The following is a 15826-nucleotide window of genomic DNA, read 5'->3' as shown; positions in this document are numbered from 1 at the left end:
TCAAATTCAAACTGCCAGAACCTGTTGTAGAGGTGCCCAAATGAGTGTTATGTTCCAAAAACAAGAGCCCTCAGCGTACAGTCAGGTTTTTTTGTTAAGACAAAGGCAAAGCCATAGCCATATATTTGCTCATTCTAATCAAAAACAGTCCATCTTATTACAGTACTGTGTTGCAATTGTCCCTCTGATTTATGCAACTTGGTTTTTTCCGTTGTACTGGGCTTTTTTATTCTTGTTAAGACTGTAACTCTATAGAAGCTTGACTTTTAACATTGATAAAATCAAGTATTCTACCATTAGTTCCCATGTATTCCAGCCTTGCCTTGCATATACAAGCATACCTTAAAAAGGAAGGAGGGAGGAGAACAAACTTCGTCCTTGCCTGATCTCTTGAAGGCAATTTTGACTCACTACAGGTGACAGGTGTGTGACTGTTTACCAGCTTAATCAGTTGCAAGGACCATAAAAAGAGAACAAAAGTTGACCACCGCAATGTATGGGTTCCGTTAGTGCCTGCATGGGTCAGTTTTTTTTAAAAAAACAGTAAAATACAATATTTATATTTCACAAGATGGTGTCTGAATGGTAATATTAGATGTCTCACAATCTCATTTTTTAGGTTAGAGGAAACGTCACCTCTGGGTTGTGGCTTTTGCCACATACCATACGATGAGCTCAACATGCCATTCCCTGCTCACCTCACTTACTGCTGCAACTGCAGGAAGCAAAAAGTCCCTGATGTTCTTTTCACAACAATAGATTTGCCTGTGGATGCACTGGTGGTTGGGAAAGGATGTCTCATTCAAGCCAGGTATCTTTCTGCCAGATTTGCTTTGCTCTCTGTTTTGACCTCTCTGTTTGTTTTAAAGAGCAGGATACAGTTATCAGTGTTAGTAGCGCTGGCCCCTTTAACAGCATCTGAACGTTTCCTTTTACCAAGAGCAGGGCCACTCTGGAAAAGGGAAGGCAAAAAATGAATTTTAGTCTGGACGCTTTTTGTCAAGACAAGCAACTTGTTACTTCTGACACATAATTTTTTTTGCTTACAGCTTAAGCACATTTTCTAGGAAGGAGGTACCATTTAACTTGGCGATACTCCCTTCTGGGTGGAACTTGCATTTCCCCCTTTTTTAATTTGCATATTTAGTAGATAATGCTGCCCATAATTCTGTTGCTGGTAAGCTTTAAAACTCATCTGTCAGACTGTGTGTTTTTTTAATCTAGTCCTTTGTTTTTGTTCAGACCTTCTAGTTTACCTGTTAGACCTTTGCTAGATTCAACCCATTTTACCTATAGCTTGGCATATCACTGATTGTGGTGGGGAGCCTCGGGAATCATGCTTTTATAGAAAAGGGCATTTTTTGGTGTTAAAATTCTTAGCCATTGCTAAGAGACTTTTCATAGAAGACCAGGCCTACCACTCTGGATAGTATTCAGCTAGGTTTGCCTCATGGTAGATGCATTGAAATTAATGGAACTAGCTTAGTCATATACATTAATTTCAGTGGGACAACTCCAACTAAAACATAGTTGAACATGACCCTTTGTGTTTTACTGTCCATCCCAATAGGTTGTGTCGGCTGAAAAAGAAAGCGCAAGCCGAAGCAAATGCAACTTCCATCAGTAATCTGCTGCCATTTATGGAATATGAAGTACACACTCAGCTGATGAACAAGCTAAAACTGAAAGGAATGAATGCTCTTTTTGGACTGAGGATTCAGATCACAGTGGGAGAAACAATGCTAATGGGTTTGGCAGTAAGTTTTTCTGTATTAATTTTGGGGTTCTTTTATTCCCTTTTCTGGAGAGCAGTTAAAATAAAATAAAGCCCACATAATGAAAACAACACCTCTCTTTAAATTAGAATATCCCCATAGCTGCTTACTCCTGGTCACTGGATGCCAGTACAAAGAGGAATTTTTTTTACATTTCTTCTAGAAATTATAGAGGATCAGACTTTGACTGAGATAGTCAGGCAAAGTCTTATTGGTAGCCATTATGTTCTCTGGAAAGTGGCAATCTTCCACAACCAAATAGTTAGGCTCTATAATCAAGTTGGCGCTATTTGGCAGTTAGGCCTTCCAAAATTATGGAGCACATGCATTCAGGCATAGTATTCTACACAAGGACATGCATTGTCCTATTTATACACATGTTATAAAGAAAGTAAAAATACATGTTATAAACAAAGTAAAAAAGAAACAAAGTATGGGCTATTTACATTTTGTGCAAGCATACGTTTTTCTTTTCATTGCAATTAAATGAGAAAAGCATTTGCTGTGCCTTAATTGAAACTTGGTCAAGCTACCAGTAAAGCATACAGAATTGACTCAGAAGGTGGGTGTATTTGGCCTACAGGCAGCCAGCTGGCCTTCCATGCTTTAAGAGAAGCGGGCTCCACAGTTGGTGAGCAGCCACCTGGAATGCCTCAATGCTTTTCCATGATGGTAACTACACAATTAAATGGATGGTACAATCTAGTGTGATCCTTTTTTGATTATGCGCTGTTTAGTCTTTCTTCTAAACTGCCATGGAATATGATTGAAGGGCAGTATAAAAAGTACCTATTATTAAATAAATGATGACACCAAAAGGAGAAGGTAGTATTTAAGATATGTATTTAGTTGATTAAATGTATTTCTGGGGATGAGGGAAGATTATAGGTTTGGGAATGGCAGACTTCAGTGGACTTAAAGTTTTTCAAGGCTATAGAGAACCTGGAAAATAGCCATTGGCAGCTGGCAGAATCAGCAGGTGACGCAACTGTGGCTCTCTCCAACCAGAAATGAAGGTCATTACTTAAAGAGTCAGTCTGCATTTCCCATAGACTCCAGTCTCATGCTCAAAACTCTGTCGTCCCCCCCAAAAAAAACCACCTTCCTCCCCTTTGCAGCATCTCTCCTATATTTCAGCTCCTCCATCCATGTCAGTATATGTTCAATAGCATCAGCTGCACTCCAGAGAACTGTGTTCCTGCTGCTAAGTTCTAATGTGTGATACGGAAAGCAGTATGCCTCTGAATACCCGTTGATGAGAATCACATGTAGGGAGAGAGCTGTTGTCCTCACAACCTGCTTGCAGGCCTCCCATAGACATTTGATTGGCCATTGTGATAACAGGACTGGACTAGTTGGGCTTTTTTGCCTCATCCAGCAGGTCTTTTCAAGTTCTTAAATAATGGAGAATTCTTGAGTTCTCTTCACCCATTCTAAAGAGCATTTGCGGGCTTGGGAGATGTGCTCCTAAGTCCCACTATTGCCACACATGCTTTCACACCCCTGCATCATCCTACCCAGTCTGAGGCATCGCACTTTGTTTTGAACGCCTGAAGAAAGTGAATGTTAGGATGAGAACTATGATCCAGCCGTTTATCTTCTCCGTAGTTTTCTAATGAAAACAGAGACTTTGAGATTTAGCATTTAGGGATGTTCCTTGAAGGCTGCTGGCAGAATAAATCTCATTGTTAAGTTCTTAGGATGCTGTGTCTGCAGCTTCTATGTTATCTGTTGTATTTTGTATATAAAACACAAAGATGATATAAGAGCTAGGGCACTCTAGACTCTTGCAAGATCCAGCTTATAGCAGTCTTTGTAAAATTGTAAGTATGAACAATGAAGGCAATATCTGTTACAATGTATGAATTTTTGTGTTGCTAATCTTTTTAAAAAGCTGAATGGATTACATGTTCTGTCAAATGGGTTTAGTGTGGAAAGCTTCCAGAAGTTATTCCAATAGTATAACATTGCTAGAAAATTTGTGATTGTGAGATTCAAGTTTAAATACAGTGGTGCCCCGCAAGACGAATGCCTCGCAAGACGAAAAACTCGCTAGACGAAAGGGTTTTTCATTTTTGAATTGCAACGCTAGACGAATTTCCCTATGGGCTTGCTTTGCAAGACGAAAACGTCTTGCGCTTTTTTTTTAAAGCCGCTTGAAGAGGCGCAGTTGCGACGGACCGTGCTTCGCAAGACGAAAAACATCGCAAGACGAAAAGACTCGCGGAACGAATACTTTTCGTCTTCCGAGGCACCACTGTAGTGGACATTTAACAAATAGTGTGAAATGCATGCTTAGAAAGCATTTATTTAAAAAAGCATGAGTATATATTGCACTTAATTTTTTTTTGTCTTATTCTTTAAAGTCTGCCACAGGTGTATACCTGACTGCTTTACCATCTCCTGGTGGGATTCAAATTGCTGGGAAGACGCCGAATGACGCCACTTACGAACAACATATATCGCACATGCAGAAGAAGATAAATGATACAATAGCCAAAAATAAGGAGCTTTATGATATTAATCCTCCAGTAAGCAAGGTTTTGGAACAGTTCAAACAATTCTGAGTCATACACAGTTCATACCAAATCTATACCCTGTTAGCTAATGCAGAATGGATTGTGCACATGAGCAAAGAAACTTAGAAAGTAGCCATGTGCACAAGTGGGGGAGTCTGTAATTTGGGGGGAGGGAGGTTTCTTTTTATTAATATAATGCATATATACAAAGAGGTTTGCAAGAACAACTGAACCTTTCCTCCCCACGCCCCTTCACCCCCTGATGTATCTCAAGCCTAAATTGGTGGATTCTGTAAAGGAGGAAGGCCAAAAGACCAAAGAACCCAGCTACACAATGTAGGTCTAGTCTTGGTTTTCTCATTTCCTGCCTTGGCTTACCCTCAGGAACCCGCAGTCTGCTCAGTTATGTAAATAACTTTTTAAACTGCAGAGCCCCAATGTCCCTTCATTTCCTAGAGAAAGCATAAGTTGTAGGTGGATTCTTTAGTCTAAGAAGATGCTGGTGCTGCATCCATTAGGTTCTCATTTGGGTACTTCGGACAGGAACAGTTAAACAGCCAAACACTTTATTGCTTCTTCAGCTCTTGAACTGCAGTATTTCTGCTTTAGGGGATGCTGCCTCTGTGCTTTTTTTTTAGACTGCAGAAATCATGCACCCCTTCATCCACTGCCAAGGAAGGGAGGAAGCACCAGAAATCGAAAGGTGCACTTTGAAGAAGTTCTGTGTTGCATGAATTGGGACCTGATCCATGCTGTTCAACACTTCTTCAGATTGTACCTTTCAAGGTGTTGAATTTGGCCCTGATGATAAGGGGCAGTGCCTGTACTTTTTGCCTTTGTTTTGGAGGAAGGGTATAGTGTCATGGCATTTAAAATAAGCGAGATTTAATAAAATAAGGGATGCATACATGTTTTCATACCATTGTTCTGCTTAGGAGGCACCTGAAGAAATTATAGGTTCGCCCATTCCAGAACCAAGGCGTACTAGGGTGCTAAGATCACAGTCTGAAAGTTCTGATGAAATTACAGAATTGGACCTGTCACATGGAAAAAAAGATGCTTTCGTCTTGGAGGTATGTTCTGTAAAGTTTAGACTTCTACATGCCTTCTGAAGAACTTAAAGGGTATAAAAATATCAAAGTTGCTAATTAAAGAATAATTTCTTGTTAAACACTAACACATCTATTGTGGTGCAAGCTTCTGCGAACTAGATTCTACTTCATGAAGTATAATCCTTGGGGAGGGTTGGGGTTGTCCACTGTCATAAAGTATAAGATTGTTTGCCTTACACACCTGATTTTCTATAATAAGAAGTTGCAGGAATTCAAAAATTTTTATGGTAACATAACAACCCTAGGAGAGGCAATCCTAAAATTCTTAGTGACAAACTTATAGTTTAACTATCCAAATTATCAGATATGCTCTATCAGCCAAAATAGACTAGAAAGGGGTTAGTGGCCTACAACAAATATTTTTTAGCTCCTGTTTGATCAGTGAAGACCTAAATGTATAAGTTGTTTGTTGTTCTCAGCATTCATTGAGCTCTTCTGTTTTTTTCATTTCTAGATAAGATTGCTTTGATGATTATTAACCAAAGTATTGCTTTATTTGTGACATTGAAGGAATATAGCTGTTCAGAATTTTGTATTTTGGTTGGTTGGTGAAATTGTTGCATCTGCTTTCTGACCAAGGTCAGAGATTCAGCTAAGGAACTTAGTAGCTAAGGGGAAAATTGAACCTAACAGGTTTCGGGAAGTGAAAACTGAAAGAGCAGTCATCTACTGTCTGGTGGTCCAAAAAGTTGGGAGGGGACGCCTTTTACTCTCTTATTTGTATTTTGCTTTTATGGATAGCTAGTCAAAACTATTTTTAAATAGTTTTTAAACAAATGTTTATTTTTAAACAAATGTTTTTCTAGACCATCTTTAAAAACTCTTAATTCGTTACCTCACACAAAAATCTTAAGTTAAAAACTAAGTTTGTTTTGGGTTTGTGTCTGTGCCTTCTTATTCACCCCTTCCCTTACCACTCTGTCCAATGTGGCGATTTGACTGCACCAGTTAAGAAAAGTTGGAGAGAGATATGGGAAGTGTTTAGTGGAGGCAGCCAGGGGAAAATTGTATCCATATGGTGACAGTGGTAAAATTGAAGAAGGGGCTGGTTTAGCAGATTTGTTTTCTTGCATCCCTTCCCTCTCACAGCCCAATCTACAGCTTGTGCCACTACAGATCAGGAAATAAATATTTTATAAAGTTGGCACAGCTATTCTTTATGAAATAAATACATCTTTTTTTAAAAAAAAATGGACAGTTGTTTTATAATCATGAGCATCTAAAAATCATGAGCATCAAATTGTCTTGAAGAGCGAAAATACCAGTTGAAATGATTTTAGCTGTGTTCATAAACACACTTTCTCTTGAGCATGTTACATTTAAATTCCAGCTCAATTTGTCCAGGGGTAAACTTAGTCATGATGGTGATTTTAAGCCTAACTGAAGTTACCAAACATGTTTTTAGGAGCAAAAAAGCCTTGGCTATATGTATATGTATATGTCCTACAGTATATGCTGTATTAATCTTGATAAATCCAATTTCAGAGTGCAACATAATTTATATACTGTCTTTTTTCAGATTGATGATACAGATGCAATGGAAGATGTTCACTCTTTATTAACAGATATCCCTCCACCTTCAGGTATGGTAAACATTGGTTTCTAATTTTGTTGACTTTAGACAGTTCTCTCCAACAATAAACTGCCGATTCTCTTCATTTGATGAAGAACCATGTAATCAGGTATATTGGACATGTTCCATCCAAAGGTGGGTGGGGAACCTTTACTTTTGGATTGAACTGTTACTTGCATAAAGTGAACTGAAACTGTGAGACATTTAATGCTATATATCTGAATCACTTTTGTTAGCCTGGACTTTAGATGAATAATATAATACCCTCTGAAAAGGATATTATCTCAGTAAGATTTACAGTGAATTTATAATGTAGGTCAGAATTATTACCCCCCCCCATATTAGAGAAGTTTCTGAGGTTGAGAGATGAGGTTCATATATATACTGTCAACCCACAGACAGAAAACCAGATTCCATTCCGGTGCTTCTCCATCCTGCTTTGGCGTCTCCTAACTCAGAATGCTAGTTTGATGCTCTGAATTAATACTTCAATATTGGTTTTAAGCCTGTTTTCCTCATCTAACTCCACAGGATTGATAACCTTGGACACTTGTTAAATATTTGTCTAAAACAGGGTGGATTCATTTACAGTATCTCTCTAATGCTATCTCTTCTGGCACTGGCTGAGATAAAGGCTGAAAGACCAAACTTGCACAATCCTCAAAGAAGTGCTTGAGTCCTGCCCGACTCCATGATTGTGTTTTCGACTAAGTTGTTGAAGGATTGGTCGGTGCTGCAATACAATCTACCAATAAGCTGTGTGCATTTCAGTAGCCGTTGTGTGGGTGTTTGTTCCTTCAATATCGGGTTGCTTATAATGGCTGTGCCCTGATGAGCTTCACATGTCCACAGAGTCAGATTAGAACAAGTTGAGGGTTGACTCTTTTCTGACATGCTTTGCAGCGTGACCCTGAAGGTCTGTTCTCCAAATGCTACTAATGTGACCAATCTTTTCTTTATGTGATTGGTCCCTGGATTAGCTCACTTTACTCGCCTTACAACTTTTTAAGATTTATAAAATAAAAGAGATGACTTTCCTTTTTTTGTGCTGGCACCACAAATTAGAAACCTTGACGTTTCCCAAGGGTGAAAGCCTTCATATTACCTGCTGAAGGGTGATTAAACATGCTCAGATTAAGGGGATCCTAGCATTGATTCAAGGTTCTGCTGGTTAAGAATCCATCCTATTATTGTTGAGCAATTGGTTAATAAATCTGTTGTGTTCATAGAAATTGTATATATTCTTGCTCACAGGTGGCTAATCCTTTTCAGGCCAAGGGCCCCGCTGACCCCTGGTGAACTCTGGGGCTGCATGTAAAAGTGGCTGTGGTAATAGCTGCAGTTCTCAAGGCTTGCTTTCCAAAAGGCATTCCCAGCAGCTGTTTTACACTATTTTAAATCATTCATTATAGTTCATAAAATTGCATTTGTTTAAAAGGACAAGTTCTGAGGCAGTCTTTCAGGGCCTCACAAAAACCCTTTGGCATTATAGTGTCACAGAAAGGGATCCACGGGAGCAGTCAGTAAAAAATGAAGTGCAGGGGAATGGACATGTCTTGCGGGTAATAAAAAACCTTTTTGCATGGGGGACCAATTTTTTAAAATTTAAAAACGCTATGCTTTGGGGGTGGTCTTGGTCACAAAAAGTGGGTGTGTGTGGATATGGCCCACAGTAAATCATAGAGTGGTCTTGCATACCATTACAAACAGTGCTGACTAGCCTGAGATTGGGACAGCCCTACTTGCACCCAGAGCTGGACTGTGCTTTCTCCAGTGGAGCGTCCTTTAGTTCTGTTGCTGGAACTGGGAGTGCCTGAGTTTGACCCTGAGGTTTAGAATGCAGAAACCTTGCTGACAAAACTAGAAGGCCAGGCTCCTCTTATTTAATACTACTATGATCTTGCTCTCCTCCTCTTGGCCTGGTCAGTGGAACAGTATTTTCTACATGGCCTGTCTAAGGGATCCATGCTGCTTGCCAGTCCTAGGAGTCAATGTAGATTACCCCATTCTCATCTCTGCCCAGTGGTTGTGTATAGACAGTATGAGATAGCTCACTAAGCTAGGGTCTCAGTACTAGTTGGCGGGGAGCAACAATGGGAAGCCGATATTATGCTTTTGTGGGCTTCCCAGAGGCATTTGATTGACTGATATTGGTAACAGGATACTTCCTACAGTTGATGGATATTTGATGTGATCCATTTGGGCTTTTCTGACGTTCTTCCACAGTCATGGTCATTTCCCCACCCCACTCTCTTATCTCTTGAAACTGCTTAACCTCCAGAATTTGAAAACACACTTGTACTTTGCACTGTCTGAGGCCCTGCAGGTCCAATAACAGATGCCGCTAACTTGTACTTGAATAAACTGCTGTCCGTGAACTGTCTTTTAGGTCAGTGGACAGAAAAGGTTTCAAAGTCAAACAACTAAAAAGGGTACAGTGGGTGGGGCGCTCAGCGTGCTGAAATGCTGTGTTCTTCCATTAACTTATCAGTTTCATGATTTTCTGCAGTGCATCTCAGCTGTATTAATAGCAAGATTCTGCCCTTCCCACCACTTCACAGCCCTTGAGAATAGCAGAGACAAATGCGAAAACCTTCTGGATATTGCCTTTATAATATCTTTTAGTTACTTAGTTTTATATTGGCTGTTTATAAACCGCTTTGAGGACTGTCATGTCAAAATATTCAATACAAATTCTATAAGTAATAAATTCTGCACAATCACACTTCATGGGCTAGTGAGTCTACCAACAACATCCATAATAATTGTTATATTTTAGTGCCCATTTGTTTTCATTTCTCAACTTCCAAGTTGTCCACAATCTGCTAGCCACTTGACACTTTGGATACATCATTTTGTAGTCCTCCCTCCAATATCGTCTTTCTTCCTTTAAACCCTTCCAGTATTTTTGGGTAGTCAGTTTCTCATATACAGGCTAGAATAGATCTGTTTCTCTTGCTGCATTCCATAATGGACTTAAGAGCATTTGTGGCTCCAGGAGTGCCCCCTGGTGGAATTTGTCAGCCACTATAGAGTGCTAGTGGGATTTATTTCTCACGAACATTTTGCAAAGTGTATTTTGATGATTTTCTCTACAATTATGAGAACAAGAAAGTTGAAAAATATCAAAAATTTGTCTCTTCTTATTCAGTCTGTATTCAGTCACCTAGACTGAACAACTGATTGGATTTTGCAGTTGTTGTTTTTTTAAATATCTGACTACAAGTACTTTCAAACAAACCACCTTATATTGAGTTTGACCGTTGGTCCATGTAGCTCAGTATGGTTGACACTGACTGGCAGCAGGATTTCAGGCAGGAGCTCTCCATAGCCCTACCTGGAGATATTGGGGATTGATCATGGAAGCTTCTGCTTGAAAAGCAAATCCTGTGCCACCGAATCATGGCCTTTCTCCAGTTGGGGATCTCAGGCTCATATCATATTTTTACTGTTTTCCTGCATGGTTGCTTAAAATACGTAATCCTGGCCACTTTCACAAGTGGGATGTCTGGGACTGGCTGGGCAATTAGGAATGGTGGGAGGCTGCAGCTGGAAAACCCTCTAATGAAGCCATAGAAGAGGAAGACTCCAAACCCAGGGAATGTTGGTGGCACACGGAAGACAGGTCAGAGGATGAAGGGGTGGAGGCAAAATGGTTGAATGCTGAACAAGCAACAGGCTTGAGTGAGAGAGAGGAAGAAGAGGCAGAAAATGGCAGATGTAGGGGAGGTGGGGGCTGAGGCTGCAACAGATTCACAGGAGCCTGCTGGTCCTACTGTATGCAGCTCCCCTCCCCCATTGTCTCCAAGCACTTGGAGAATTTTGCATGTAGCAGAATGACAAGCCCAGAGGTTGTAGTGGCCCCATCACCAGCAGAGTTTAAGACTGCAGGGAAAACAGCTGGATGGGGAGGAGACTTAGGGGGAAGTAGGAGGCCCAGATCATCAGTTCTGGCAACTTCTTCAGTGGGGCCAGTCTCGCGTAGGATTTTCTTGTTTGTATTCTGTTTCCTTGAATAAAGAATCAATTTTACTGCTCAGCTCTGAGTCTCCGTACTGACCTGCAGCTGAACCAGCCCTGACATTGCATTTTAAAAACTTTCCGTACTCTTACTTTTTCTAAGGATTAGCACACATATTTGTGCAGAATATTTCTGGATTGTGTTTTTCTGATATATTATGCTAATTGAAAATCTAGCTACACAAAACTTGAAAGCTGATCATGTTACACAGCACCATAATAATGTTCTCTGATATTAAAAATAATACCTTTTATGTGATTTGGCAGGATTTTATAGCTGCAACACAGAAATTATGCCTGGTATAAATAACTGGACTTCTGATATACAGGTAAAGAAAAAAACATGCAAAAATAAAAATTAAATGCCTTTTCTTTCATACTGAAATGTATAATCTCAGACCTAAATAATGATTTGTGTCTAACACAGTGTTTAGCATTCATAAGAATAATTATCCATGTAAAAAAATTATAGGAGCAAGATCCCCCATACCATCAGTTCTTTATCAAAAATTATGGCCCAGTGGTGGCACGATGGATTGTATCTAAAGGTGCCCTTCCACTCAGAGAAGGGCCATTTTTACACCTTCCACTAGAGTCCCCTTCCTCATCCTGCTGCCCTCCAGATGTTTTGGATTACAACTCTTATCAGCCATCACCAACAACTGGAAGGCAACATGTTGAGGATGGCTAAAGAGATTGATTGGCTTCTGCAAACTGTGCTCAAGATGAGACATGAGAACTGCTATGAAACCAACCTTAACAAATGAATGAATGGACCTGAATATCTCTCTTCAACAAAGGTTTACAGGGCACTTTACAAAGATGCAAATAATAATAATAATAATAATACAGCATAAGATCAAAACATAAATTGTAGTGAGGGAAAAGCCACACAAAGCAGGAAATACCGTTTTTAAAATTTGAGGAGGAAACGTATTTGGTGCCCCAAATAAAATAGTTTGCATGCCCTGCAAGCCCAGGCACCACATCTAAATGTGCCTTCTTCTCCTTGGTTGCCAGCCACTTCACCTCAGTTGGAGGTGATATTACTTTAGTACACAGGCAAGTTGCTATGGGAGTAATTACTGTTCCATTTACCTGGGTCCCAAACAGTATAGGGCATTATAGCTAAGTGCTAGCAATTTGAATTGCACCAGGAGCCAATATTCAATATTGCTGAGGTTTTGTTCCTGATGACCAGTCTCAGTTAGTGCCCTACCAACTGCGTTCTGTGCAGTTTTTAGTTTCTGAGCTGTGTTCAAGTGCAACATGTCCCCACCCTCATCTACCAGGTTACAGTAGTCTAATTGGAGCATTACCAGAGCATGGATGAGGTCCCAGTTACTACACCAGCCTAAGCTGGTGAAACACATTATGTGCCACTGATGTAACTTGGGTCTGTTGTGACAGACCTAGGAGTGTCCTCAAGCTGTGAACCTGGTGTGGGTATGAGTGTAATCCCATCGAGAACAGTTTTAACAGCATCAAGCAAATGAACTATTACTCCACAGAAGTGCTCATCAAGGTTGAGTTTTGTTTTAGCACCATGTGAATTTTTTCTGGAAAAATGCTAGTGGGTTTCTCCACTACCCCCCTGCACCTTCAGCTCACAGATATTTGAAACCAAACCTAAAAGTTAAACTCTAAACTATGTTCCTAATCTTTCCCTTCTCTGGTACAAACTTATGCCCCCTCCATTATATAAATATATAGCACATATAGAATTTACTTGCACATACCAACACAGGTTCATAGCTGTTAGTTGTACTGTAAAATGGAGCAGACAAGTTCTATCTGTGTTAAGTTATCCTGGATTTAAAACAGCAACAACAACAAACTTCATCACCTCTCTCAACCTTAATTACTTATATGGTCTGTAATAAAATTATATTTAAACGGCAACTCATTTAATTTGTTGTTTCTGCTTCAGATGTTCACGTCAGTGAGAGTCTCCAGACTTAATAATGTTACCCTAACAAACCAAACACTCAACAAGACCTTTAATGATCTCTGTGAGAATCTGCTCAAGGTAAATGAATGGCTGCTGGAACTATGGATGTATTTGGACTATTAAGTTTTTTTGCCGATGGTACCTAGAATTACTTTTCTGGCATGTCTCAGTGCCTACTTTTCTGCTTGTGGCAAACTCTGGAGTGGATTTCATAAGCTAATACTGAATGGGACAATGCTGGCGAGTGAGTGGGCAAAGCCTCGTAGCAAAGGGTTGTACTAGATGGCTAGCTTGGTCCATTCCAACTTTAGGTCTCAGGAAATCATATGCAAATGTTAAATGGCACATAAGATAATGCAAGTCTACATCTACTTTCTTGTTAAGACACCAGAGTGTATGTGATTCATTAGCTATCTACTTTAAAACATGAAGGTTGCTTTTCACCAAAACTACATTCCTGAAAACCACTGACAACATACAAATCCAGTAGTAGCACAACACCTGTGGCAGAGATTGTACGGGCATTTCTGGAGTTTGATCAAAAGCCACACATTCAGCATGGAGTGACAAAGGTTGGCGACTATACAGTAATTAGCAAAGTCATCAGATGAGATTCTTAAATTCTATTTTAATGCCACTGTAAGAAACTGAGTCGTCCCCCCATACCTATTTGCAATATATATCTCCAAATGTCTAAATCTTTCCAACATATCTTTGCAAACCACTACAGGCAAGGGTCCAAGTATGCCAAAAACAGCATACTCAAAATGATTCACGCACACTTTAAAGGCAGATGGCAGCATCTGCTCACACTGATGTAGCTGAAGCAGGGAATTAGAATTGGGCTACAAAGAAATGAAACCCGGACTTCCACCAATTCAGAACATACTAGATACATAATATATACTAATTTCTTGTGTTCAACAGAGCCTGTATTTTAAACTTCGATCTATGATTCCTTGCTGTCTGTGCCATGTAAATTTTACAGTTGCTCTTCCAGAGGATGAATTAATTCAGGTAAGCCAGTCCGTTCGCCTTTTTGTATTTGAAGCTCTTCACAGTAATCTGTGACAGGAGCAGACTTTGAAAAAGTAAAGCTGGTCAAGTCAGACACAGGTTATGCTGAAAGCTCCTTCCCAACCGTTTAGTTTTACTATTTTGAGTTTAAAAGCTTGGTCTGCTTAGCAAACAAAGTTTATGAAGATACTTTGGAGAATGACAGTTGTAATGCTCCTTTTCACTGCTCAGTTGCTGTAGGACACACATTCTCAAGAATGTGGCTGTTTTCGGCAAGGCCCTGGACATAGTGTATAACTTTGATAATTTAAATGTGTCTCCACAGAAATGTTCATGTGGTTCCATGCAATTGCAGTGCTCATTGCCATTTCCTTTTAAAATATGTGTGGCCATGCTGTGAGCCTGTTTTAGCAATTGCTGTATTTAAATGAGAGGTTTGACTGCATTCTAGCATTCTAACTTTTCCATGCCCCAGAGTATGGTGAAATCATGTTTAATTAAATTTCTTTCTTTCAAAGTTGTTGTGAGGAATGCTGACAGAAACAAAACCTTACTATGATTACATTGTTGCATACAAACTGTTTTGCTATTTTAAAAGCTTTTTCAGATGGTTGTAATGCTTGTACATTTTTTTAAAAAAATGTGCTGTTTTGTGGTTTGCTGCCCTGGGCCAACTTGCGAGGAAGGCAGAGTAGAAGTTTTATAAAATCACAAATCAGCCATACAAAGTACCATTGCCTTGAATAGTTACTTGCCTACCATTTTCCCTTTACACAGTCCCAGGCATCTTTATTTCTAATTACAAGTTATCAAAATAGGCTCACTCAATGGAGTAATTTGTATTGAAAGATCATTGAGTTGGATTCAGACTATTACAGTCATACCTGCCATCAGTTTCTGTTGATTTTGGGGGTGGAAGACATGGGGCTAGTGCAGTGATCAGACCCAATGCTGTCCCATGGTGCTAGTTTTGGATCTAGCAGATTCCAGGCTGCCACAGCCTCTACCCCATTTGGGGGCTTTCTGCAGGCTGCTGGCAATCTGGCCTGTGGCACTTCTGCCCACTTGCATGTTTCTCATGCAGAACAGAGAGTTCCCTGCCAGTGGAGTGACACTGGCATCACTCCATCGGTGGAAACTAGCAGGGCTTGGTAGAGGAAACCTCCGTCCAGTGCACACAAACCCTAAAAAGAAGGCAAGATCAAGTGCAACCTTAGGTTGGATCCAATCCATAGTGATTAGGTTATGATGTTCCTTAAAAGTTTTTGCTTTCAAACATGTCTTGCACCCACTGCACCTGAAATGAGAGTCCAGGATTGGCAAGGCATAGGGCAAATATCACCTAAATGGACAGCCTGCCTGCTGCTGAATATTTCTCTCCCCAGCCCCACCAGCTGTGGGATGCTCATAGGAGTCCCCTGGCATCAGGGGTTCACCCTGATGTGGGCCGTTTTCAGGAAGGCCTCATCCAAGAACCTGGATGGGTGACGGGCAGCCCTGCCTCTAAGCTGGGGCCAAGGCCTAATTGATGCCCCCAATATTCCTTAGCCACCGCCCCACCCTCCGCATGACTGCTGTTCCTTCCAAGTGCCCTTCACCCACCAACAGATGTTCTGGCAATAAAAACGCCGGAAAACATCCTGACTGATGAGGAAGGCAAAAAATTCCCCTCAAACAGCTAAACATGTGGAGGGTAACTAGGGACAGCTGATGGCCATAGCAAGAGTATGGGACAGAGGGAGGGTGAGCAGGGAAGTCACCTCCAACACAAATGTGTCTCTGTATGGCATGTCCAGTATTTAAATACGTGGTGTGGTCCACAGACACAAAGTTCTGGTTCATGGCAAGTCTCTGCCCCC

The 15826-nt window shown here is 40.4% G+C and overlaps 1 protein-coding gene across 32 annotated transcripts in view; it reads left to right on the top strand.

Annotated features, from left to right (window-relative positions):
• C2CD5 (C2 calcium dependent domain containing 5) overlaps window positions 1–15826 on the top strand; it is an 86881-nt gene that overhangs the window by 55315 nt on the left and 15740 nt on the right. For all 32 annotated transcript variants that reach the window (XM_081209840.1, XM_081209834.1, XM_081209812.1 and 29 more), the window contains 8 exons: window positions 620–811; window positions 1571–1757; window positions 4142–4306; window positions 5230–5367; window positions 6926–6989; window positions 11267–11328; window positions 12930–13028; window positions 13878–13967. In XM_081209840.1, the coding sequence (XP_081065966.1) occupies window positions 620–811; window positions 1571–1757; window positions 4142–4306; window positions 5230–5367; window positions 6926–6989; window positions 11267–11328; window positions 12930–13028; window positions 13878–13967 (997 nt within the window). The remainder of the gene's footprint in view (window positions 1–619; window positions 812–1570; window positions 1758–4141; window positions 4307–5229; window positions 5368–6925; window positions 6990–11266; window positions 11329–12929; window positions 13029–13877; window positions 13968–15826) is intronic.

The sequence above is a fragment of the Podarcis bocagei genome, assembly GCF_964188305.1.
Source record: "Podarcis bocagei genome assembly, chromosome: 10".
NCBI lineage: Eukaryota > Metazoa > Chordata > Lepidosauria > Squamata > Lacertidae > Podarcis > Podarcis bocagei.
Note: the sequence above shows the minus strand (reverse complement) of the source record. Positions and strands in the feature narration are given on the sequence as shown.